Below are 12,953 nucleotides of genomic sequence, written 5' to 3'. Positions count from 1 at the left end.
AATATTTTCCTGCAACCTATTTAATAGGTTCGTTTCTGCAATTGCCAAAGAGTCAGATAACACAGGTGTTACCACGCTTGCGCAGCTACGATGACGCAGGAAGCCCATATGTTCATATGTGTAAAACATTAAAAGATCTTATAATATGTCATACAAGAAACAAGACATTCGAGGGTACCCAAGAGCAACAGAATTTCATGAACCATACTAAAATTCGTCTTAATTGCACATTCGTAAGTCCAGATTTGGATGCAAATTTTCTTGTAGTACCAGTACTGTATTTTCTCATGTTTGGGTCTTTATTATGGCATAGTGCCATAGGTGCCAGATGAAAATATGCACTTGAAATGCATTGAATAGTTGAAACTAGCCAATAGTGCAGAATTAAACACTTTGTTTGAATAAATTGACTGCCTCAGTGGGAAAGATTAATCAAAGCCAAATTTCTTCAGCAAACTGACAAAAATAACTTCACTGTTCTGCAGCATTTGGTTTGGTGACTCCCCCCCCCCTTCCCCCTCCTCCCTGAAATTGCCGCCCGGGCCAGATCCCTGGTTTGCCCACTGCCCCCTTGATCTGGCCTGTTGCCCATACGTGAATCTGGCAGCTTAGGCACACCAGTAGCACCTGGCTGCTTGCTGCTATTGCTTATACAGCTAACTGCCACACTTCTGTAGCCAAAAGCAGGGGAAGATATTACTCATATGCAACTCTACAGCGCATGCACATGAGCTTGCTTGCAACTGCTCAAACGAATCTACTGTAAGCAGTTGTAACGTCATGCTCATTGGAGGCAATTTGTTGTTATGAAGCATTGCATAGACTTCCTAAGGCCTTTGGCACAATTCGCTGTTGGCAGATGCTTGTAGGAGCACTGTGTTTTTTTATTGTACGGGGTGTTCAAAAAGTCTCTCCGCTGTGCAGTATGATTGTTAGCCAGGCGTATGTCGCAGTGAATATACCGTAATGAAACTCAGTGAAATACAAGTTATTAATTTATTGAATATTCATTTTTACTTACAAATTTTCACATTAAATGGTGAAAGTGTTCCCCCTGTTGTTGAATACACAATTCAATTCGTCTAATCATGTTTCCAAACACAAGCTGTAACATTCTTCTGTAACATAAGCAGTGAAAGTGGATATTGCAGTTTTCAATTCATCGATGGATTTTGGATGGTTTTTATAGACAGTTGCTTTCACTGCACCCCAGAAGAAAAAGTCAAGTGGTGTTAGGTCAGGTGATCATGGAAACCAAAGTCCCTGTGAAATTATGCAATCACCAAAAACATCAGCAAGCAATGACACTGAAATGTGAACTGTATGAGCGGTTGCACAATCTTGTTGAAACTAACCGTTCAGTATTTCACTTAACACAAGTTCTCCTATGAATGGGTACAGAATATCACTGCAGTATCATTGTGCATTTATTGTTTCGTTGATAAACCCAGGCAGGCAAACAATCATACGGCACTGTGGAGAGAATTTTTGAACACCCCATATATGGCACATTTCGTTTGCAAATGAAGTTTTATTTTCGTTTTTTTTTTCTTTTTTTTTCTCTCACTCATGTTTTATTGCTCCTGTATTATTCTGCAGCAGCAAGATACAGTAGCATCCTTTGTTAGGATATTGGTTATTACCAGTTTAAGTTGCAAAAATTTAACTGAAAACTAAAACAATAAAAAATTCCCAGAATTCTAGAAAATTTCTGGGGTTTTCCCAGTTTTCTCCCGAATGAAAAAATTCCAGGGTTTTTTCTGGATCTCCCAGGTCATATACACCCTGCTAAGGTAAATTAATGAGTTGTTTGTGGCAAAGATAATGTTTTGATACATCTGCATCCAAAAAAAGAAGACATACGCTCTCCAGTTTATTAATTTAATGTATCTTCACCTGTTTGTTTCTATAAGTGGTAGTGTATTAACATGATTCACATTGTCTGTTGCACTTCACATAGTGTAGACCGGGAACTGTCTGCTAGGCATGCCCGATGTGAAACTGACTGGGCACGACCCGTGCTGCCTGAGTTGTTGTTGTTCCACCAGCAGAGGGCGCAGCCAAATTCTCGCGTGCCCTCCGGTGGACAGGACTTTACTTGCAGCAACTACTGTCTGTGACGCACCGTGCCGATGTGCACCTCCCGCGATCTTTCTGGTAGCTACTGCACTCCTCCTCCTTCGGGGGGTGAAGCCACTGTGAACCACTGTGTCGGAAGGTGGAGCATCGTGCAGTGGCGATGACCTCCACGTCCATTGGAATGCTGGAGTCAGTGGGATCTGCCAACCCTCGAGCCGGAACCTTTGAATATAGTTGGAATTGACCAACGCGAAGAGGCCCCTGTCGTCTCACCACCGGAGCCCGGGACAGAATGGGTAACAAGCTGTCGAACTCCGGATCCCGTTCTACCTCGGGAGGGGCAAGACCCAGTGGCGGGGACGATGGGGAAGGCATGACCACATGTGAACCAGCCTCCAGAGAAACCAGACCTGCGAGAGGGCCGGCTCATCCAGGGAATCTCTAGCGATGGCGATGCCGGTGCTGGAGCTACGGGAGGCCTCCAAGGCTGAGAACCATCGCATCGCAGTGTGGTGGTGTCACAGGTGGGAGGGGCGGTAGGGCCCCCTGAGAAAACAACACGGGTGCCAGCAATGGGGAAGCCGGTGCCTGAGGGGTCAGAGGGTGGGTGCCCAAACGTGGACATAGCTGATTTTGGTGACGACATACCTCCCGGTCCCCCGCCTGCAAGGTATAGAGCCGGCGGCCATTGCAGCGCAGGACCACTGCCGGTATCCAATGTGGATTGCGACTAAACCCACGTGCCCAGACCGACATATCCCGTGGAAAGCCGGGTTCCCCGTTTTGCGAAGACTGGTGAGGACCAGGCTGGAGGAGGTGCAGCAGAGTCCTAGGTTGGCGCCCGTGGAGGAGCTCTGTGGGGCTGCGTTTTCCTATCGTTGTGGTCCGGTATGCCATCAGGAAAAACGTCAATGCCTCCTCCGCAGGAAATTCATGCACATACTTTTTCATCTGCGTCTTAAATGTGCACACCATGCGCTCGGCTTCCCTATTTGATTGTGGATGAAAGGGGGGAGAACAAACGTGCCGAATACTGAAGCGCCTACAAAAATCATGGAAGATCTGCGAAATAAACTGAGGTGCATTGTCCGATACCAGGGTGATTGGCAGACCTTCCACAGAAAAAGATTTTTGCGAGTGCCTGGATTGCAACTTCTGAAGTGGTTGAGGAGCAGCGAACCACATAGGGGAATCGGGAATAAGCATCAATGACAATGAGCCAAAAGCCATTGATAAACGGGCCTGCAAAATCATTGTGAACACGTTCCCATGCCTGGGTTGCAGGCGGCCATGAAGAGAACGCTGACCTGGGAGATGCCTGTTGGCTCGCACACTGGGAACCTTCGCAGACTTGCACGAACAACCACACGAGGAGCTGTATCATCGGTAGCCAGAAGGAGAACTCCTTCGAAGACTGAGTGGTGGTCTCGTAGAACAAAATAATTACGAAGAGGGTCCGAGGCACGGCCTGGAGGTCGGTATGACCACCCCTGCTGAACGAGGTGAACTACTTGCTGGAGAACTGGGACAGCTGCCATTTCCCTGGCAACTCTAGAACTAGTGATCGGGAAGCCATCAACTGCTTGGCGGGACGCCCCATCCAAATGAAAACACATAATCTCCCAATCTAACTTAGGATCCAGGCCCACCCGAAGACGGGAAAGAGCGTCGGTGTTGGCATGCTGTCTGGTAGGGCGGAAATCAATGACATAATGGTACTTAGAGAGGAACAAGGCCCAGCACTGAAGTCTGTGGGCAGCCCTATTCGGAATCTGAGAGGTGGGGCCAAATAATGATATTAATGGCTTATGGTCAGTGATTAACTGAAACTTTGTGCCATATAAGAAAGGGTGAAACTTGGTAACAGCGTAGACAATGGCCAAAGCCTCTTTTTCCACCTGGGAGTAATGGGGCTGCGTGGGACTAAGAGTTTTAGACGCAAATGCCAGTGGCTTCTCGGAGCCATCTGCGTTGCGATGGGCCAGGACCGCCCACACCCCATACTGCGAAGCATCTGTAGCCAGGACAAATGGCTTATTGGGGTCAAAAGTAGCCAAACAAGGCGATGACGTGAGGAGGCCCTTCAACGAGGTGAACGCTCACTCGCATCCAGGTGACGAAGCAAAAGGAACACCCTTGCGCAGAAGGCAGTACAGAGGGCAGGCTATGGTGGAAGCCCTGGGAATGAACCGGTGGCAATAGGCAATCTTGCCTAAAAAAGCTTGTGACTCCTTCAGCGAAGTTGGCCGCAGAAGGTCGACGATACCTTGGCCCAAACTTCCTAGCGGCTGGACGCCGTGCCGAGAGATGGTGTAGCTCACATACTCAATGGACGGTTGGAAGAAGTTCAACTTATGCAGGTTGCAATGCAGGCCCATGGATGAATTTGAGAAAGAGGGTTTGAAGGTTGTGCAAGTGTTCCTTCGTGCTGCGACAATTATGTCGTCCAGGTAATTAATACAATGAGGGATTGTCGACATGACGTGCTCAAGACAATGCTGAAATATTGCCAGGACACTGGATATTCTGAAAGCCAGCCGCTGATATTGGTAAAGGCCAAACGGGGTGTTGACGACCACCAGTCGTTTGGAGTCCTCATCAAGTGGTATCTGATGATAAGACTCCGAATAATCGATTTTCGAAAAATATTGGCCTCCCGCCACATCGGAGAACAATTCATCAGAACGAGGCAAGGGATAGGTGTCCACCACCAATTGGGAGTTAATGGTGGCCTTGAAATCGCCACAAAGGCGTAATTTTCCGAGGGTTTCCTGACAATAACGAGGGGCGAAGCCCACTCACTAGAAGAAATAGGAAGAACGACCCCGAGGGCTGTCAGCCGGTCTAGCTCTGCTTTTACCTGGGGGCAGAGGGCCAAGGGGATCTTCCTGGCGCGTAGAAAATGAGCGCGAGCCGATGCCTTCAACATTAAGTGAGCTTCAAAGTCTGAAACACGCCCCAGGCTCTCCTCAAAGATATCCTTAAAGTCAGAGGTCAAAGATTCCAATGATTGATAGGGAAAGTCTTCGGAGACCAACTGTATGGTGTCTGCAATAGAAAAACCGAAAGCTTGAAAGGCATCCAATCCGAAAAGGTTAGCGGAGCTCGCATCACTGACAACAATAAAAGTAAGAGGCCGAGTGACTGGTTTGTAAGTAACGTCGGTAGTGAATTGATCAAGTAGGGGTATGAACTGTTTACCATTACCATGGAGGCGGTGGTGACCCAAGGTCGGAGTAAGTTTGTGCATTCAACAAGGAAATTGCCGCACCTGTATCTACTTGCAGTTGTAGTCGGCGCGACCAAACCGACACCTCGATAAAAAGTTTGTGTGCCGATGCGTCTGGAGCCTAGCTCGATGAAACTTCCTGAATGTCAACGTCCATGTCCTCTGTAGCTGCTTCCTTTGATTTTTTAGAGGCTGAGCGGCAAACTTTAGCAATGCGTCCTTTTTTATTACATTTGTGACAAACGGCCCAACGCTGGGGGCACTCTGACCAATCATGATGTATACAGCACGACCCACAGGACGGTAACAGGGGCCAGCAGCCGGAACTCTGTGTACGCGCCGAGCGGGAGCAGCCATAACGGCCGGATTGTACCGCTCGCACATCGTCCACCCTGGTCGCATTGGATGCGGCCGCGCCGCCCTGAACCGCCGCAACGTCACACGACGCTTCCAACTGTTGACCTGCGGCATGAGAGACTTCATACGATTGAGCAATGGACAGGACTTCCTCGAGGGAAGGGTCTTCTAACTGCAGGGCCCATTGCTGGACCTCCCTATAAAGGGCCGAACGAACAATGACGTCTCGCACCATAACGTGGGCATACGACTCTGACGACTGCTCCGTGACAAAATGACACTTGCAACTAAGACCATGCAGGGTAGTGGCCCAGGCCCGGTAAGACTGATGTGGCTGTTTCTTGCATTGATAGAACTCGACCCTAGCCGCCACAAAATGCGTGCAGCTGCGATAATATGAAGACAGCAATGAACACAATGCGTCAACAGACAAGGACGAGGGTTCCTGCAACGGCGCTAGCTGCCACAAAACTTGATACAGTGAGGGAGATATCCAAGATAAGAAAGGAGCACAACATACCTCCGCATCGGCAACATGAAATGCCTGGAAATGCTGCTGAAGGCGATGTTCATATGCATCCCAATCCTCTGCCGTTTCGTCATACGGGGGAAAGGGAGGAGGGAACGGCGCTGGAGCAGACTGTGGGGAGAGCAACGCCGGAAGCGCCTGTTTCATAGTTGCATGAGCTCCATGCTGTGGATAAGCTGCGAAACCATAACAATGACACAACACGCGAAAGAATGATCCTACACGTCGCCAATTGTGTGTTAACATGATTCACGTTGTCCGTCGCATTTCACATAGTGTAGACCGGGAACTGTCTGCTAGGCATGCCAGATGTGAAACTGACTGGACACGGCCCGTGCTGCCCGAGTTGTTGTTGTTCCGCCGGCAGAGGGTGCGGCCGAATTCTCACGTGCCCTCTGGTGGACGGGACTTTACTTATGGCAACTACTGTCCGTGACGCGCCATGCCGATGTGCGCCTCCCGCGATCTTTCTGGTGGCTACTGCAGGTAGCGTGCAGACATATCCTTGGACCAGTTGTACCAGCATTGTTAAAAAGTGTGTATCTCAACTGTACATAAAAGTCTGTTCATCATTTCACCCACCACCGAGATCCAGCATCGGGAGGGTCGGAGCAGACATGAGGAATTTGCATGAGCAGTGGAGGAGCAATCTTGCATTGGCATTGTTATAATCAGGACTACGCACAATGGAATTAATGTGTAGCAGTACATAATGCAAATTATGAATACTGACCTTGAATTTATTGATACTGAAGGTCTGTTGATATGGGTATCAGTTAAAGTTCACCCAGGATATGTGTACAGATTTAAAAATTACCTTCCAATTTCCTACAACTATTCTTTCCAATCAAATTTTTAAGTTATTCAAGCAGCTATTATTAATCAGTTTCCGTTATTTGCCCACCCACATATGACACTATTCAACAGGTTAGGCACAGTCGTCATAGCAAGATATATAATGTTATTTCTGCATGACTCTCTACATATAAATTAAAGTGCCCCAATGCTTCTTCTGTCTGTATGTGAAGGCTAATCTCTGCAACTACTGTAGAAGCTTTGACACAGTTTTCACTAACAGATAGACTGACTCACAAGGAAGATTTGTGTATATAATTTATATATATTTTGTGCAAATTGACTTAACTATGATGAATTAAATTCCTCTCTTGCATTTTTCTGTCTGTAGGTGAAGACTAATCTCAGGCACCATTGTAGTGATTTTAATATGGTTTTCACCAATAGATAGACTGATTCATGAGGAATGTGTATATATAACTTATAACTATTTCCTGCAAACTGGCTGAGCTATGATGATATCTGCTAGCTACGTTGTGCCTCACAAGAAATTTCCTGGGTTGTGCTGCTTAAACTGTTTAAGTTATGAATTAGGAGTTAATATTCAGTTGCTTTTCTAAATTGAATCATCTCTCTACACATTGGTAGCTGACCTCTTCTTACCTGCATATACAAGCCGTAGCATAGTGCTTAAATAAGATTTGAGTAAATGGAGTTATCTATCTCCAATGTCATAATTTTCTAATTTTTTATCATTATGTTGTGTGACATTGAGTCAAGTGCTTTGCTCAAATCACTAACTGCTCCATACATACATAAACTATTTCCATAAGCTTCATAAATATTATTCACTGACCATTTAACACAATCTGGAAAAATTCCTTCATTCAGTATCTGTCTGACAGTGAGAGAAGTGGCATTTTGATTTTCTTTGCTATATACTTTCTGATGAAATAACTGGTACCGTGGTAAACAAATTAACAGTGTAGGGACCTGGATCAAAGTTAGCTACAAATAAGTTGTAGTGGTGAAATAACAGAAGATCTCAGGGATGAAATTATGGGTCTGCATTAATGTAATAACTTTCAAACCATATTCTTCTGTTTATATCAGGAAGGTTGTACAAGAGAACTGATAAAAGGTCAAGTACATTCCTGTATGTTCCAAGATGCCAAGTGCAATGTGAAAGGTAGGAGCTAAGTCTCATCATTGGCCAAAATTAAGCACCTGGAAAATGAATTAAAGGCAGACTGGCAGCATGGAAAGATAGCGCAGGAAAGTCAGATGGTTCTGATCAATATTAAATTCAGAATGAGAAGAGGAGTTGAGACAGTGATTATGGGTAAGTGAACATGTTCTTTCATAGGAGTGACAGTTGACTAGGTCATGTGAGGTAATGTCCCCACCACATGTTATCACTAGGTTTGTAGTTAACATACTTTTTGTCCCACAAAGCCATACTGCCATACCTTTCCTAGTCTGAAACTCAATAAAATTTATGAAACACAGTGACAAATGAAACTTACATAAACATGGGAGTGAGGGTGACTACCTACTGCCAAAGACCCTTAATATCAGTTAACATCACAGTAATGAGATATGCCATAATGAAACAAATATCAAACTATTTGTAGTATCAGCAGGAAAACTTAGTTGAGAAAACTGATAAATTAACATCCATGGAAAGTGTCTGGCTTACTTCCATAAAGCAAAATTCCAAGTACTACCACCAGAAACATTTAAAAGTTGAAAATAAAAATAACTATTCCTAGCTTTTAGAATTCCTCATGGAGAAAAGAAGGTTATATTGGGGATGGTCAGAAGAGATGAGCCACTCATGCAGACAACACTGTGAGTGGGATCCACCTGTTGTGAGGGCAAGAGGAGACAAAGATGAAGGGTGGGTATCAGAAAGACTAGCTTGTCAAAGATAGTACATTTATAAGCATGATGCCAGCCAGCTTCAGTTCAGAGATGATATAAGGTACAGAGAGAGAAGTAAAAAGGGTTTAAAGATAACTGGAAATGAAAAGCATATTAAATATTGTAATTATGACAGGAAGAGAGAGAGAGAGAGAGAGAGAGAGAGAGAGAGAGAGAGAGAGAAGGAGCAAGGGTAAATCATAAATGACATTCTACTTTGGAAAAAGGAGAGAGGTGAGTGAGGTGCTGTTAATGGAAGTTAAGACCAGGAAGATGATGTGTTATGAAGATTGGTGGAAAACAAGTTTCTGTTTCTGAAGTTAGTATTAAATGGGAGGATCCAAATGGTTACTGTGATGTAGCTGGCATTCAGGTCCTATGAGTCATGTAGAGCTTGCTGAACAATTAGATACTAGGTGTGTCCCAAGTGGACAGTTCTTTTGTGTCTATTTCGTATACATATACAATTTAGTGGAGGTTATTCCCACGTAAAAAAACATCCAGTTAACTCATAGTGTTGGTAAGGAACATGTTGGGTTTCACATGCTGCTTCATCTTTGGTGTTGTTTGATTTACCATTGCTGGAGCTGGAGTAAGGGTCTGTGTGTGGGTGTATGGGGCAGGTTTTACAGTGGGTTCATTTCATTATTTACTAAATTACTTTTTTATCTTTACCTGCCCCCTTCCTCTTCCCATTAACTCTGGGTCCTTAACTGTATTATTCCTTCAATTTTTCATTTCACTTCCTCTTTTAGCTATTTTTACTACTAATTTCTCACCTTCTATCATCTCTGAACTGAAGTTGGCACATTGCTTAACAATGTATTATGTTTGACCTACTTCTTGTGATGCAGTCTTCTTCAACAATGTCTGATCTTGTCCTTGCAACCAACGGGACCCTCTCAACAAAATTTGACAGTATAAAGCATGTTGCATAAGATACTGGACAAAATTTTTGATACTATACCAAACATAAATTTGCATGAACTGCCTTAGTTTTGGCAGGACAAATTATTTCACAATAAATTGATAAACAACGGTATGATGTTACTTCTGCAATATCATCTTAAAATTATGGTAGCAATATCCCAATTCCTCAGCACAACACTAGACATTCTAGCAACACAGAGGAAAGATTACGATTTTCATGCAATACGCTTAAAAATTCAGTTTACTGAAATGTCTATTTTAATATAGCATACGTTCAGCATTTAAATCTGACATGACATGTACTATAGAATGTCATTTAGTTTGATCCTATTGACTACAGTGCTAAAACAGTTGAAAAATGGCTCAAATGGCACTTCATTTGATGTTACGTCACACAAACTTAATGATGGACTATAGCACCAAATGCAAAACGTTTTCTTACTACTCAGACATTGAGACGCCTGGTAATTTAAGGATATGAAGAATAACTTAAGGTTTTGGACTTAATTTTAAGAACTTACAAGCATCTGATGGCCACGAACGGAGTCTGCAGCATATGCTATTACCATCACACACAAAGAAATGCAGTCCAAAACTGTGACCATTTCATTTTCATCATGGTAGCAGAAGTCAATAGCTTTTAAGGGTTGCTCCTCTTTCACAAGCTCTGCAATACTTAGTGGATCTGGTGATGGAGTTTCCAAACTAAGAAGAAGATTGAAGAGGCAGCTTGATGGAACCTGTTAGTAGAGGCAAAAAAATAGTACTTAAAATAACATGTCAAATCAGTGATAGGAAAAAAAAGGATAGTGCATCACACAACATTTAAACAACATTTGAAATATAACAGGGAATAAATGGAATCCATCATGTATCTCATTCTCTAATGTCTCCTTCAGGCACCTGAGTAAACTAGACCATTGCTCATACCAAAGTTGAATGGGCCTTAATAGTTTTCTTGCTGAACTAGCATTGCAGGGGGAATCAAAGGGAGCTGGCAAACAGAAACTTTCCAGCAAACTGTGGTGTAACTCAGTAGCTCAACTGTTAATAATGTTGCTCATAGAACTTCAGTTTGCAGTTCAGCCCGCATTTTATTCTTATTGAAAGATTCATGGTTGGCAATGCATCAATTCCTGTCCCTTAGTCTGCGAAATGTGGTATCAGATCTAAAGTAGTGTTCCATCCAGTCTGTAGTGGATCCATAATTTGATAATGACAGATGATCATTTCAGACAAACAACAGAGTGCTATATTGTCTGGACAGTTCAATGAAAAACAATTAGACTAACAAAGGATATCAGGAAAAGATATTTCTGAGATAAATTGATTTCTAAGTCCAAAGCAGGAAGAACTGAGCTTTTTGGTTAACTTATCCATGTGCTAGTGCCAACTCAGTTTTTATCCATCTGGACATTTAGGAGTTTTCATACATTCAATTCAACAATAAAAGGGAAGGACAGATTGCTAGTCACTATAAAGATGACATGTTGAGTTGCGGACAGGTACAATGGAAAGACTGTTATGACACAGCTTTTGGCCGAAGCCTTCTTCATAAAAGAAAACACACAAACAATCATTCACACAAGCAAGAACACCTTCCGCAGACATGACTGCCATCTCTGGCATATCAAACCAGAGCTCAGCACTCTGATACAAGCTGCATTGTAACATGGAAGATGCCACTGCCATTGAGGAAAGCATCAAGCATGAGGGGTTTCACGTAATCCACAATAATGCTCAAGTAGTCCACAGCTGTTAGAGTGCCTTTGATTACTACCATAGGGCCCATGAAAGACCAGGTGAATACCTAAACAGTGTAAGACTGCCCCATCTGCCTGCATCTTTGGCACAGCATGTGTTTCGAGCAGCTGTTCACATGGATGACAGACAGAGACAGTGGTCATGTGTGTTTGTGAGTTGTGCTTGTGTGTGTGTTTTCTACTTTAGAAGAAGGTCTTTTGGCCGAAAGCTCATATGTATTGTGGCCTAGTTTTTGTACCTGCCTGTGACTCAACATCTCCTCTATATGGTGAGCAGCATTCTATCCTTTTCATAATATTGTCTTTATATTTGAAAAAAACATAAGAAATACCTAATCATAACTACATAAGATTCCAAGAGTGAAAAGAGTGGTATCTTGCTTTAATCTGGAATTAGTAAATTCATACAAATACTTGGTGGAAAAATTTGTGGGAATATAAAATTGAATGATTGCATAGGCTCACTCATAGGTAAAGTAGGTGGCAGACTAGCTCACTTGTAGGATATTGGAAAAATGTGATCAGTCTACAATGGAGATTGTAAACAAAACACTGAGATGAGCAATTCTAGCATATTTGTCTCGTGTGTGGGACTAACAGGTGATAATGGACACTATTATGATCATGATAATGTGTTTTGGGTGCAAAACAACAATGAAGGATGACAAAATTGTCAGAATGGTTGATCATAAGAGAGCATCACGGAAAATCTGAATCTGAAGCAGCAAATACTTGAAGATAGATGTCAATCATCCTCTGAAGGCTAGTTATGAAGTATCTAGACGAACCAGTATTAAGTGAGAAATCTAGGAATATGCTACAGTCTTCTACATGTCGCCACCATAGTGAAGGCAATGACAAGAGTGGACTAATTACAGCACAGAAAGAGGCACTGAACCAGTAATTCTTCCCATGACTCATATGTTAATGGAACGGGAAGAAACCTTAATGGGTTGTGCAATGGGAATTGCCATCTGTCATGCACTTCACAGTGGTTTTCAGAGTATGGATATAGATGACGATTACACCTACTTGATTTTTCATTGACAACTCTGCACTCACCTAACTAGGAATCCTGTTGTTCCTATCTTTCTGATGGTCAAGATGAACTTAGACACCAGGGTGTTCAAAAACATTTTCTGAGGAATTAGGTATAAGGTACTGTGGTCTCCAGTGGCTCATTACAGACTAATAATGTAATTATGATATATAAATTTTGTTACCTCAGTTACCTTTGTTTCTGTAAGAACTCCCTCCCAATTGTGGAGAAGCCTGTAATAAGCAATCATAAAAACAGAGTAGGCACTTGCATACTGAAATGTGGTCTTTGTCATTGTTTATGAAGAAT

At 43.3% G+C, this 12,953-nt stretch overlaps 1 protein-coding gene across 1 annotated transcript in view; it reads right to left on the bottom strand.

The window, feature by feature from the left end:
* The window catches only part of LOC124619340 (protein unc-80 homolog), a 905,779-nt gene that overhangs the window by 257,444 nt on the left and 635,382 nt on the right, over window positions 1-12,953 (bottom strand). Inside the window, exon 47 of the mRNA XM_047145658.1 lies at window positions 10,364-10,582. Coding sequence (XP_047001614.1) covers window positions 10,364-10,582 — 219 coding nt within the window. The remainder of the gene's footprint in view (window positions 1-10,363; window positions 10,583-12,953) is intronic.

This window comes from Schistocerca americana, chromosome 6, assembly GCF_021461395.2.
Source record: "Schistocerca americana isolate TAMUIC-IGC-003095 chromosome 6, iqSchAmer2.1, whole genome shotgun sequence".
NCBI classification, from domain to species: domain Eukaryota; kingdom Metazoa; phylum Arthropoda; class Insecta; order Orthoptera; family Acrididae; genus Schistocerca; species Schistocerca americana.
The sequence above is the reverse complement of the archived record's forward strand: the minus strand, read 5'-3'. Positions and strand labels throughout refer to the sequence as shown.